Consider the following 14,352-nt stretch of genomic DNA (forward strand, 5'->3'; position numbering starts at 1 on the left):
AATGCGCATGAATCATTGAAAGCAAATATTTCCTTACGTGTAATTGAACATGACTTTTTAGTTCCAGAGATCTTGGATAGCAATGAAACTCCCTAAAAGTCATTGGAGCGGAACGACATTAAATTATATTACATATGCCTTTTCATCAAATTCGAATAATAAGTTCCTTACGTCTTTCTCGGAAACGCAAGATTCCTTAGAGAAGGTCCTTTTAGTGAACAATTACTTTTTAAACATATTCACGTAATGAGGATACTGCATATTTCATCAAATTTGGATCATCTGTAACTGACATATCGAACAGAAAGGAAAACTTCCTTTTAACATCGTATTTTCAATCAAATGGCAATCACTATCTAAAAAAACACAATACGATGAGTTTGAAACTTTAAATGTTGAGCTATTGTCTTCCCTGGAGAGATAATGCATTAATATTATATATCGCGAGGAAAGGAAGTATCGGGCGGCAAGGTGGAAAGATAAACGGACGGGCATCGATTATGACGGATAAAATTGTTGGAATCTTTCTTCAAACACATATTCACCGTGCACCAAAATTTGAAATCGAACTGGCCACTAGTACATGCTCCCAATTTCGGGACTCGGAAGTATACACGTCTTAAAGTAATAGGATTGTATAATAACTATAAATAATAAAGCTGTATTATGAAGAAATATTTAGATTTGGCTTATACAAAATGAAACAATGGAATGAGATTACACTCAAATAACAAAATGGATTAACAAGATGTGTTTGTGAAACACAATGTCCCCCTATATGACGTTTGACCTTGTAGGATGACCTTGACCTTGTGATGGATGAACTTGACCTTGACCTTTCACCACTCAAAATGTGCAGCTCTATGAGATACACATGCATGCCAAATATCAAGTTGCTATCTTCAATATTGCAAAAGAATTCATAAAATAAGCGATTTGGGCCACATATATTTGACCTCTGACCTTGAAGGATGACCTTGACCTTGACCTTTCACCACTCAAAATGTGCAGCTCCATGAGATGCACATGCATGCCAAATATCAAGTTGCTATCTTCAATATTGCAAAAGTATTTATAAAATAAGCGATTTGGGCCACATATATTTGACCTCTGACCTTGAAGGATGACCTTTACCTTGACCTTTCACCACTCAAAATGTGCAGCTCCATGAGATACACATGCATGCCAAATATCAAGTTGCTATCTTCAATATTGCAAAAGTATTCATAAAATGAGGGATTTTGGCCACATATATTTGACCTCTGACCTTGAAGGATGACCTTGACCTTTCACCACTCAAAATGTGCAGCTTCATGAGATACACATGCATGCCAAATATGAAGTTGCTATCTTCAATATAGCAAAAGTTATTGCAAAATGTTAAAGTTGGCGCAAACAGACAGACCAACAGACAGGGCAAAAACAATATGTCCCCCACTACTATAGTGGGGGACATAACAAAAAGCTAAAACAAGAGAAAATATAACTAAGCCTGTTCATTTTAATCAAAGTTTCAGTATTTTTCAGGGAGTACAAATAAGTCTGAAAAAAAAGTTCTGAAATTCGTACCTGCGTTTTTCGGTGTATTTAACCATCATGGGCGACAACTCGTACGTGACGAAGATGCCCGGAAGTCCGGACTCTCCCAGCTGACCAACCACCTTGGAGTGTTTCGTCGCCGAAAACTGGTTTGTGTGTACTGCCTGTATTAGAACGAGACGGTTTGAGCAGGCATTATTGCGATGGTGCCAATACTACACGAGAAATTGGAGTAAAAAACGTTGATCCTTTATTAACCGGACGACATGTGTTCTAGCTATCATCTCAACTGTCAAAAATGCCCGCGTATTGAACCGGTTCCGAATACTCGGTTTTGTATATATTCTTAATATGTATCATATGATTTGCAACAAAATACTAAAACATGTACATTACTTTTGTCTAACAAGACAAGTTCCGTCACACATACGGTGCGACGCATCGTAACGTGCACATTAAGGAAAACATGCGCACGTATTCACCAACCACTTCTTAGATTAACATTTAAACAAGAGGCCCATGAGGGCCTGAATCGCTCTACTGCTATAAACACTGTGCAAGTTTGGAAAGAATAAGATGGAAACTGTGTACTTAATCGCGTAAACAAGGAGAATTTTCTCAAATTCAAGGGGAGATTATTGTGTACTTATTTCTCTGATACTGCTCATATTCAATAGGGTTCAAGTCCTCATTGATATAAAGATACTGTGCAAATTTGGAAATAATTGGATAAAAACTGTGGTTTTAATTGCGTAAACAAGCGGGATTTCAAAATTTTCTCATATTCAAGGGGAAGTCATTCTGGACTTATTGCTTCGATATTGCTCTTTTTAAACAAGGGCTGTTTGTAAAACATGCCCCATATGGGCTGTCAGTTGTAGTGGCAGCATTGTGTGAATACGTTTTTGTCACTGCGACCTTGACCTTTGACCTAGTGACCTGAAAATCAATAGGGGTCATCTGCCAGTCATGATCAATGTACCTATAAAGTTTCATGATACCAGGCCTTATTATTCTTGAGTTATCATCCGGAAACCATTTTACTGTTTTGAGTCACTGTGACCTTGATCTTTGACCTGAAAATTAATAGGGGTCATATGCCAGTCATGATCAATGTACTCATGAAGTTTCATGATCCTAGGCGTAAGCATTCTTGAGTTATCATCTGGAAACCATTTTACTGTTTCGAGTCACTGTGACCTTTACCTTTGACCTAGTGGCCTGAAAATCAATAGGGGTCATCTGCCAGTCATGATCAATGTAACTATGAAGTTTCATGATCCTAGGCCTAAGCATTCTTGAGTTATCATCCGGGAACCATTTTACTATTTCGAGTCACTGTGACCTTGACCTTTGACCTAGTGACCCGAAAATCAATAGGGGTCATCAGCCAGTCATGATCAATGTACCTATGAAGTTTCATGATCCTAGGCCTAAGCATTCTTGAGTTAACATCTGGAAACCATTTTACTATTTCGAGTCACTTTGACCTTGACTTGTGACCCAGTAACCTGAAAATCAATAGGGTTCGAGTCCTCATTAATATAAAGACACTGAACAAGTTTGAAAAGAATCGGATGAAAACTGTGGACATTATCGGATAAACAAGAAAAAGTAACCATTTTACTATTTCGAGTCACTGTGACCTTGACCTTTGACCTAGTGACCTGAAAATTAAAAGGGGTCATCAGCCAGTCATGATCAATGTTCCTATGAAGTTTCATGATCCTATGCCTAAGCATTCTTGAGTTATCATCGGGAAACCATTTTACTATTTCGAGTCACTGTGACCTTGACATTTGACCCAGTGACCTGAAAATCAATAGGGTTCGAGTCCTCATTAATATAAAGAGACTGAACAAGTTTGAAAAGAATCGGATGAAAACTGTGGACTTGATCGGATAAACAAGAAAAGTCTAACGCACGCGCGCGCACGCACGCACGCACACGCACACAGACAGACAAACACCATGCTATCCCATAAGCTCTTCTGCTTTTGGCAGTAGAGCTAAAAATCTTAATACTGTAATGTTTTAATAGAATAATACATTTAACCATGGCGCGGAATTAAAGAGCTCCAACTACACCATTCTTCCCTTAGAACAATTAATTCGGACATACGCGACATTTATATTCATACGTATATGTCGCGTTTTATATATACAGTCTAACCTGTCAATAAAGACCATTCAGGGGATTTGGTCGATGTGGTCTTTGTTCACAGGTGGTCTTTATTCCCAGGGTCGATTGAAACTTTGCAAAATATGCTAGTCGTTTTTTAACAGGTACCTTATTTATGAATGTGCTCTTTTGTATAAATGTTTGAATATTTATGCATGTATAATGAAATAAAGGATTGAAAACACAGTTTTGTTTTTATATTAACGACTGAAATGGGTTAGTGAACACGGGCCCAGAACTTATAATATACTCAAATAACGCTGTTCTCATGACTGATTGCCACTTACTTTCCCGCTGACGTCTATGTACGTAGTCGGTACCACCTTGATGAAGTATTGGAACATTGTCATCGCTGAAATTACACATTGAAATTGTTTTTGTTTGTTAATTGATAAAATTGACCATAATGGATCTTAAGTTCAAAGGCAGAAGGTTCTGTCGGAATATAATCAATTTATAACATATGGCAGAAATTGCTCATTCGTGTTTTTAATACGGTCGTACGTGAAAACCAAAGATGAAACTTTTATACCAACACTCATGCTATTATATTGCAACAACTCTGATTCCTTTCTTTGTCATTAAAACTTTGAATCGTTTTCATTTACAGTAAGTTGTTTCATTTTGATCGTTATTAATGACTCGTGGTTAAATCAATTAGTCTTGCACGTCTACAGTACACTTCATCTTAAGTTTCAATTTGATCGCTTGAAAAATGTGGAAGAAGGTCGCTCCACAAATTAAAAAAAAAATTGCGGACGATTCGATCGACAAACAAACAGACCGACATATTGATTGGCTTAAATAAATACATCCTCTCTGCGAGGCTAATTTACTAACCACATATATATATATATATATATATATATATATATATATATATATATATATATATATATATATATATATATATATATATATATATATATATATATAACGTAAACCAAACATTTAACAATAAACATTGATTTTTTTTTTTTTTAATTCAATATCATACATATACTGTAATGTAAACATGTATATGATCATACAACACAGTGATTGTATAAAGCAATAAACATTGATATATATCTGTGCGTAAACAAATTTTGAAGTCTACCGTTTTAAGTTAAAGCAATACGCACAATACGACACCATTTTGATTTCATACAACTATCGGGAAATCTAAAATAACCGTCAGCAACAATTAAGCTTTTTAAAATCAACTTCAAAATATAGAAATAACCAGGTTTTTAGGGGGAAAATTCAAAAGAAAAACTCATAAAATGTACATGGGCCCAACCGGGATTTGAACCCGGGACCTCTCGCACCCGAAGCGAGAATCATACCCCTAGACCATTGGGCCATGAGTAAATGTAGCGCAGATAACAGTATAAATAATCGACACGTTTACGATTTTCATAAGATACGATATAATCCGGAATACGACGGTTTTTCGTTCGTGCTTTTCGATTGGTCATTAATATTTCACATTTATTCGTACATCTTCGTAACATTCCGGACATCATGATAACAATATAGAGCCGTCCGAAATTGACATCAAGTTGATTAACATTTACATTTTATGGTATATATTAAAGTTCAGACAACCGTTATTGGTATGTTTTTGTATGCACAACTTTATGTACTCATACGTTACATTCTAAACTAAAATTGCTATGTAAACGAAGAAATACAAATTAAAAGTTTATGAAATCAGAACGAGATTCGCACCATGTAAACATCGAACATGTGTTCACCAAATCTGGTGTAATCTCGCTCATTTTTACTTTGCCGAAAAAGTACGCAAATTTGGAAACTTAAAAGTGTTCTGGTTTGTTTTTATGAATAAAAAGCAAATATTGCAAGTTAAAGGACGATATGAATGCTGATTAACCACAAATTTATAATTTAATTAGTTCTTCTTAAATGCTCTGAGCTTTTATGAGTACAATAGTACCTATGTACAGCTCAGAGTGTCAATAGCTGGGAGTTGGATTATTGATACTACAAATTTAATATGACTTGATTAATATTAGTTATTGATAATAAATAACCGATACACTAAATAAACGTTAACACACTTATATTTTTATGAACTATAAAACAGAATCATGTAAGTTTGTAATAATCTTTTGGTGTGGTTATAATTTGTTGCATGTTTTTTTAATCCAATGATACAAATCAAGAACTCATTAACTGACATACATATTTGCGCTTAGTACAGTCAAGTTACCATTACCGAAATATTACCCATGGCGGATCACTTTGATGTTCATGACTGCGTATCGCGATAAATAGTTGACATTTTTAGATGATATTTTGCACACAGCATCTTCAAGGCCTGTTCTTTAAAGCGCATTGATTGAGTCGTAATCGGAGCTACTCTTTGTCAAACATTTCGGTATGTTTTGCTGACATGTATATACGACTTAGTTGATTTCTGTCTCGTTTCCAAATCGAGGTTGAACATTTTTCGCAGCCACGTGCTATAACTCTGTTGGAAAGTAAGAAGTTTACGCATTAATTTAAAGGCCATTTAGTAGTCTGTCTGCCTGCAAAAGTCCATTTCGGTATTGATTCATGTTTAAGATTTTGCAACACCTTAAATGAAATGATGAATTAGGGATATAAGGGATGAAATTAAGAATAAGGGCAATAACGGATCAAGCAGCATGATAATATGAGTATTGATAAAATATTTTATTAAAATATATGCAAATATTGTTGATTCTTACTATAGATGGTCTTAATCTTAATCTTTTATTTATGTTCCATGTTCAATATCGATGATTAGATATGTTTCAAACAATTTACATAATTTATAAGATGCCCATATATTTTCGGTCTTTTTAGGATTTTCAAAAGATAATTCACACAAGAACGTCATGCATAAAGTGTGGATACAAGATCACATATAAAAAAAAAATAATAATAAAAAAAATGAATATAATTTATAACTGGCAATGTAACTTGGTAATTGTAAACAAATCATTTCATGTTTCGACAGTTCAAATAGCGTGTTAGATGCCCCCTGAGTGGTTTCAGTCACGTGATTAGTTATGACTACAACTGATCCGTTAATGCATATATTCATAATTCTGCAGCGAAAAAAAACAACACAAATACATTTTACCTGCGTTTAAAAATAAAACTATGTGCAGCTGCTGAATCAGTAAGCAAAGGTTATATTTAATAAAACTGGTGTAAAAGAAGTCTCAAAACAGGTATTGCTTTTCACCAGAACAACTTAATTACGCTACTGATCCGGTAATGGTAACTTGACTGTACTTGTTAAGTCATAAGACCGGCAAAGCGTGCCCTGACAAATGAGAAAGTTTGTTTACCAACAACAGTGATTTGATTGAAATACTTTTCAAGGTTACAAAAAAACGATAAAATACTTATGAAGAAAACAAAGAACCAACAAATAACTTCACTAAATATTGTGCCTTTGTTTCAGTGTAATTAATGCCAGTGCCACAGGGATATGGAGGGGGAGGGCCCAGCTGTTGGGACAGGATCAAGCTAGGCTTCATGATGGGCTTCAGTGTGGGAATAGCCACAGGCGTGCTCTTTGGAGGCTTTCAGGCTCTCAGGTGAACAATCAGAAATGAGTTCTGGCTCTCAGGTGAATAATCAGAAATGCTTTCAGGCTCTCTGGTGAACAATCAGAAATGGCGTTCTGACAGTCAGGTTAACAAATAGCAATGCATTCTGGCTCTCAAGTGAAAAATCCGAAATCCTTTCAGGCTCTCAGGTGAACAATCAGAAAGGCTTTCAGATGAACAATCAGAAGTGCTTTTAGGCTCTCAGGTGGACAATTAGAAATCCTTTCAGGCTCTCGGGTGAACAATCAGAAATGCTTTCAGTCTCTCAGGTGAACAATCAGAAATACTTTAAGGCTCTCAGACGAACACTCAGAAATGATTTCAGGCTCTCAGGTGAACAATCAGAAATGCTTTGAGGCTATCAGACGAACACTCAGAAATGCTTGCAGGCTGGAATAGCTTTCAGACTGTCAGGATAACAATCTGAAAAGCTTTTAGGCTCTCAGGTGAACAATCAGACATGCTTTCAGTCTCTCAGGTTAACAATCAGAAATGCTTTAAGCCTCTCAGGTGAACAATCAGAAGTGCTTTCAGGCTCTCAAGTGGACATTAAGAAATGATTTCAGGCTCTCAGATGAACAATCAGAAATGCTTTAAGGATCTCAGGTGAACAATCAGTAATGATTTCAGGCTCTCAGGTGAACAATCAGAAATGCTTTAAGGCTCTCAGACGAACACTCAGAAATGCTTTTAGGCTTGAATAGCTTTCAGACTGTCAGGTGAACAATCTGAAAAGCTTTTAGGCTCTAAGGTGAACAATCAGACATGCTTTCAGTCTCTCAGGTGAACAATCAGAAATGCTTTAAGCCTCTCAGGTGAACAATCAGAAGTGCTTTCAGGCTCTCAGGTGGACAATTAGAAATGATTTCAGGCTCTAAGGTGAACAATCAGAAATGCTTTAAGGCTCTCAGGTGAACAATCAGAAATGATTTCAGGCTCTCAGGTGAACAATCAGAAATGCTTTAAGGCTCTCAGACGAACACTCAGAAATGCTTTTAGGCTCGAATAGCTTTCAGACTGTCAGGTGAACAATCTGCAAAGCTTTTAGGCTCTCAGGTGAACAATCAGAAATGCTTTCAGTCTCTCAGGTGAACAATTAGAAATGATTTCAGGCTCTCAGGTGAACAATCAGAAATGCTTTAAGCCTCTCAGGTGAACAATCAGAAATGCTTTTAGGCTCTCATGTGAACAATCAGAAATGATTTAAGCCTCTCAGTTAAACAATCATAACAGGTTTTAGGCTTTCAGATGAACACTCAAAAAGCTTTCACGCTCTCAGATGAACACTCAGAATGCTTTCTGACTCTAAGGTGAATAATTAGAAATGCTTTCAGCCTCTCAGTTGAACAATCAGAAATGTGTTATGCCTCTCAGGTAAACAATCAGAAGTGACAAATAGATATCAATAGGGTGGTTTAACCGTTTACCACTCAAGATATGCACTTTGACACATTTCTAGTCCTTTTCAACATCAAATACAATTTGAGACCTTTCTTGTTAGATTTAAATTCTGAAGGCTTCATTTCCAACCCTAAGGTACCAATGAGCAGCAAACAGCATCAAACCTGAACAGACTGGGAGTTATGGGTACCTGCAGGCTGTTCTGGCTTTTATGCTGGTTGCAGATTGCCATTTTCACTTTGCTTCTAAGCGGGAAAGGGTTAAAAGTTATTAACATTTAAATCAGGAGGAAAAAACATTTTCTTAACTTTCTGAGTTTCAGCTATAAGTTACCATGTAATTAAATAAATCGTCTTGATATTTAAAGTCAATAAAACAATATCTACATTATGTATTTCTCTCAATTCAGGTTTGGTCTGCGTGGACGAGAACTTATACAGACAGTCGGGAAATCAAGTTTACAAGGAGGTGGAACTTTCGGGACATTCATGGCTATTGGTTCAGGAATACGGTGCTAGCAAAATACATCTCAATTGATATAATAGGACTTTGTGTCATACAATGAAGAAAACCAAAAGTCAACTAATGTATAAGCAAGAATACAGACCAAATGTCCGAAGGAAAGTACAAAGCATGGAAAAGCAACTGGCTCCAGACATTGGTGTTTAATAATTATATACTGAAGTTTAAGATAAATTTGAGAAAATTGCATATGTTTTCCTTTCTATTCTTTCATCCATTAATTTTAGTACAGCATAATTAATTCTAAAAGATATATTTTATTTATATGGTAGACATATTGACTATACAATCACGGAGTGATATTAATATTTGTAACACATTTATTTGGACAGTTGATAGTTATGTATTAAATTAATTGAACAATAATGAGTAAATTCATGTTATTGAACTTGCTTGTTCAATAAAACGTAAAAAATTGTTTTCCTGTTTTACTAGTCAGTTTTATGCATATTTTGTGATCCCATATACTTATCTGAAACACCAAAACAAACAAGCAAAACTATGTGAAGTACAAATCATTCTCAGATTCAGATCTGATTAGATTGGTTTAATGTGGCATTAGAATTTTAACAATGTCATAATGCATTGAACAAATTTTCTGGCATTGAAGAGTTATCAAAGATGGCCTTGTCTGCTGCATAAAAACATTAGGTAACAAAGTGCAAACTTACATTAACTGCTGCAGAAAAGAACTTTCAAAAGATAAATAGTTAAATATTCCATAGGTTAATGGTAATTAAAGATGTATTGCATGCTGTCGCTCTATTTAGTATTTCTGAAATGTTTAATGCTTTAGGACATTATTTGACTATGATGAAGAAAAAAGTAAACAACAGGGCATGAAAGGCCCAGAGTCGCTCACCTAAGATACATAGGAACTGACCTGTTCTGTGCAGCCTAACCAATGTTCTGACCAAGTTCATGAAGAGAGAACTATAAATGTAACTTTTAGATTGCAAACAAGGTTTTACTATAGCCATATAAGGATCAATTCCTCGACCACTGGTGGCCATATTTTTTAACAGACCAAAACCATTTTCAAACTCATCCAAGATATCATTAGAACACATTTTCTGACCAAGTTTTGTGAAGATTGGACAATAAATGTGACTTATAGTGATAACAAGTTTAAGTTTTCGATATTGCCACATGAGGAAAAATGCCCTGGGCTCCATGTTTTTCAGCCAACCCTAACCATTTTCGAGATGGTCCAAAATATGAACGGGATAAATCTTCTGACCGAGTTTCATGAAGATCAGAAAATACAAAAGGTAAAGGTCTTTTTAACCAGGTTTTCCGAAGGAAAAAACTGGTTATTAGATTGGCGAATGCGAGCGGGCTGGCTGGCGGGCGGGCGGAACAAGCTTGTCCGGGCCATAACTATGTCGTTCATTGTCATATTTTAAAATCATTTGGCACATTTGTTCACCATCATTGGACGGTGTGTTGCGCGAAATTATTACGTCGATATCTCCAAGGTCAAGGTCACACTTTGAGTTCAAAGGTCAAAATTGGCAATAAATGAGCTTGTCTGGGCCATAACTATGTCATTCATTGTGAGATTTTACAATTATTTGGCACATTTGTTCACCATCATGGGACGGTGTGTCGCACGAAAGAATCACGTCAATATCTCCAATGTCAAGGTCACCACAACTTAAAATAGATTTATTTAGAAACAAACTTACAAAGGGGGTTAATTTTGTTTGTTCATTTCAAAAGTTCAGTTTGAGTTGTCTCCCTTAATCAGATTTTTTTTCACAATGAAAACCTGGTTTTGTGACAATTTTGTCCCTTGTTTATTATTGTGTCACCCCTATTGAAAGGGCCAGCCAATTGGGCTTATGTGACTTTATTTGGCCGAATACAATGTTACGATGATGTACCTCAAATCTCCTACTGCTATGCCTGGTGCCAGGCAGATATAAGTCATTAACCATTCATTTTTAATTAGCTCGCAGCTGACGAACATGCCATCTCGGAACAAGTCCCAATCCTGAGGCAAACCCCTTATCGACTTGGCCACAGTGACCGGATAAATGTGGCCTCTAAGGTGTTAACAAGGTTTTACTATAGCCATGTATTGCCATATAAGGATAAATTCCCCATCCCCTTGCGGCTATGTTTTTCAAAAGACCAGAACCATTTTCGAACTTGTCTACGATATTATTGGGACAAATCTTCTGCCCAAGTTTCATGATGATTGGACAATAAATGTGGCCTTTAGTGTTAGCAAGTTTTTACTATAGCAATATTCGGAATAATGCCCCGCCCTCTGGCAGCCGTGTTTTACAACCAACCGAATCATTTTTGATATCTTGGATGGTATCATTGGGACAAATCTTCTGACCAAGTTTCATGATGATCGGACAATAAATGTGGCCTCTAGAGTATTAACAAGTTTTACTATAGCCACAGTAGGAAAAATGCCCCGCCCCATGTTTTTCAACAGACTAGAACCATTTTCGAAGCACTCCAAGACATTTTTAAAACAAATGTTCTGACCAAGTTTAATGAAGATTGGACTATAAATGTGACTTAAAGAGTATATAAGAAAAAGTGCCCTACCTATGGCGGCCATGTTTTTAAACCAACTGGAACCATTGTTCAAACTCGTCCAAGATATCATTGGACAAATCTTCTGTCCAAGTTTCATGACCAGGGATCATATTTTTTTCGGTTTTGTCGGTCCTAGACCGATTGGAGTCATGAAAGACCGATTAAAAATCCCAAACAGTCGGTCTGATTCTGTTTGCTAAAATTCCCATGTCATGAAATCGATTACGCAGTGCACATGCTAGCATACCCTAATTACATTCTTATGTCGATTAGGTGTGATAAACCATTCACTGCAGTCTTTAAACCGGTCAGGACCAGTCTATTGCACGTAAGCCGACTAGTATCAGCGTATGACCCCCAAACAACGAAGATTTGCGCGGTTGTGTATTAGTCAAGCGTGAATAACCCAGTGTCAATATCAATCGATAATTTCACTGGCTTATACCTAGTTCACTAATCGGTCCGTAATGTGTGCTCGTCCATGATAAAATCGTGGACAGTTACTTCGGAGATTAAAACCTCGATGTTATCCTCATGGAAATTGTGCATTTCATGCATGATACAGTCAGTAAACTTACATATAAACAAAGAAAAAAATCGGATATTCTGCAATAATTGTGGGCGGACCTTATACACTGAAAGCACGCGCTGTAACTAACAGAACATGCCGATACATGTTCCACCAGCGTAATAATATGGCAATGAAAGTTGCGGTTTTGATTGACAGAACAGCCGAAAGTTATTTTTATGGGCGGAACTTTACATAACATAGTACACAAGAAAAATAATACACATTGTATAAATCTTTAGTAAAAATCGTGTTAGAATCGAAATAATTCGTGTACTTTATTGTTTGTTGTTGAATCACCCACGACCTGAATCATGACAATATGGCAATAAAATTGGCCTGTTGTGTTTTTCTATAGCCATATAAGGAAAATTGCCCTGCCCCCTGGCGGCCATGTTTTCCAGCAACCAGAGCCATTTTCAAACTTGCCTAAGATATAATTGAGAAAAATCTTCTGAACAAGTTTCATGATGATAAGACAATTAATGTTGCCTCTAGAGTGTTTACAAGATTTTACAATAACCATATAAGGAAAAATGCACCGCGCCCTGGTGGCCATGTTTTTCAACCAACTGGAACCATTTTCAAACTCATTCAAGATATTATTTGCACAAATCTTCTGACCAAATTTCATGAAGATTGGACAATAAATGTGGCCTCTAGAGTGTTAACAAGGCAAATGCTGACGACGTACGAGGGACAAATGTCAATCACAAAAGCTCACCATGAGCAAACCAACAAATCCCCTTTTTATTCTGAAATGATTGCTTATTACAAAACTAAGTTTTAGTATTAGAAAAAAAGTGTACAACAGATTTTATCACATATTGAGAGATATGTATTTGTTGTACGCCAATTTCAGCCTGAATGGCAACATGCACCAAAACCTTAACAAATGTTTTTAAAGTTCAGACCTAGGTAAGTGATCTCACACAATTAGTCCAAACACATGTGTGAAGTTTCCATTGCATACCTGTAGAATAAACATTCATGTTCATTCACCCTTACCAAACCAAAATTTCAAACTACAAAAAGGGGCATAATTCTGCTAAATTGAAGGAAAGAGTTATAGAACTTGGTTAGGATAGTAACACGATGACCCCAAACTTCTGTTAAGTTTCAATTGAACCCTTTCCCACTCAGAAGCAAAGTGAAAATGGCTATGTGCAAACAGTATAAAACCAGATCAGCCTGTGAGTATCTCGCAGTCTGTTCAGGTTTTATGCTGTTTGCTGCTCATCAGTATCTAAGGTTTGGAAATGAAGCCTTAAACACTTAAAACTAGTAAGAAAGATCTTGAATTAAATTTAACTTTCAAAGGAACTTCAAATGCGTCAAAATACTTTATCTTAGTGGTAAAGGGTTAATACCTTTAATATGAACTGTGATATGGATAAGCTGCACATTTACCAGAACATTACACAGGCATTGACAAATGGGGAGAAGTACAGTCAAACCTGAGAACAGCGGTCAGTCAAGGGATATGACCAAAGTGACCGTTGTCAACAGGTGACCGTTGTTTTCGGATCACAATTTTAAGATGGTTGGTCAGCTGGTAGTATTGCTACGTCATTATCCCACCCAGTCGTTTGCATACAGTGCTAAACAAAGGCTCATTGTCGATAACTAAGCATAATAACAGAATTAACTTACATTGAATACTACAGAATAATATCTTATAGATTGATTTAATTTCATATTGTTAAACTAAATCAAGGATTTTACAACGCTAGTATAATTGACTCATGCATCTCGTTCATTCAGTAAGTAAGGCTTGTCACATGCCATTGACGTCATGTCCGAAAAATTCTTAAAAGCAAATTCGCTGTCCTTAACCAATAGTACGGAATTACTGTACCGTTTTCATTCAAAGATAAAGACGCAAACATTTTGTTAAAATTTATTTGTACGCAAAAATCACACAAACAGCATTTTCATTTAACAACCTCATACAAAATACAAACATTCATTCATTCTTTATCAAAAAACACT

General features: G+C 36.1%; 2 protein-coding genes and 1 non-coding gene across 4 annotated transcripts in view; 1 reads left to right on the plus strand and 2 right to left on the minus strand.

The window, feature by feature from the left end:
- Positions 1 to 14,352, minus strand: part of LOC127858499 (endoplasmic reticulum-Golgi intermediate compartment protein 3-like) — a 42,404-nt gene that overhangs the window by 5,705 nt on the left and 22,347 nt on the right. The window contains exons 10-11 of the mRNA XM_052395693.1: positions 4,008 to 4,072; positions 1,570 to 1,703 (exon numbers count right to left, since the gene is read on the minus strand). Coding sequence (XP_052251653.1) covers positions 1,570 to 1,703; positions 4,008 to 4,072 — 199 coding nt within the window. The remainder of the gene's footprint in view (positions 1 to 1,569; positions 1,704 to 4,007; positions 4,073 to 14,352) is intronic.
- Positions 4,994 to 5,065, minus strand: Trnap-cgg (transfer RNA proline (anticodon CGG)). Its single transcript has one exon. It is a non-coding gene; the product is annotated as a tRNA-Pro (tRNA).
- Positions 5,156 to 9,650, plus strand: LOC127858505 (reactive oxygen species modulator 1-like). 2 transcript variants are annotated; one of them, XM_052395703.1, is made up of 3 exons: positions 5,156 to 5,287; positions 7,163 to 7,298; positions 9,121 to 9,650. In XM_052395703.1, exons 2-3 carry the CDS (start codon positions 7,171 to 7,173, stop codon positions 9,227 to 9,229), a joined length of 237 nt encoding a protein of 78 aa, XP_052251663.1. In that variant the 5' UTR covers positions 5,156 to 5,287; positions 7,163 to 7,170; the 3' UTR covers positions 9,230 to 9,650. The 2 variants fall into 2 exon arrangements, with proteins under 2 accessions (XP_052251663.1, XP_052251662.1); XM_052395702.1 differs by having other exon boundaries at positions 5,157 to 5,318.

This window comes from Dreissena polymorpha, chromosome 14 (assembly GCF_020536995.1).
Source record: "Dreissena polymorpha isolate Duluth1 chromosome 14, UMN_Dpol_1.0, whole genome shotgun sequence".
Taxonomy (NCBI): Eukaryota; Metazoa; Mollusca; class Bivalvia; order Myida; family Dreissenidae; genus Dreissena; species Dreissena polymorpha.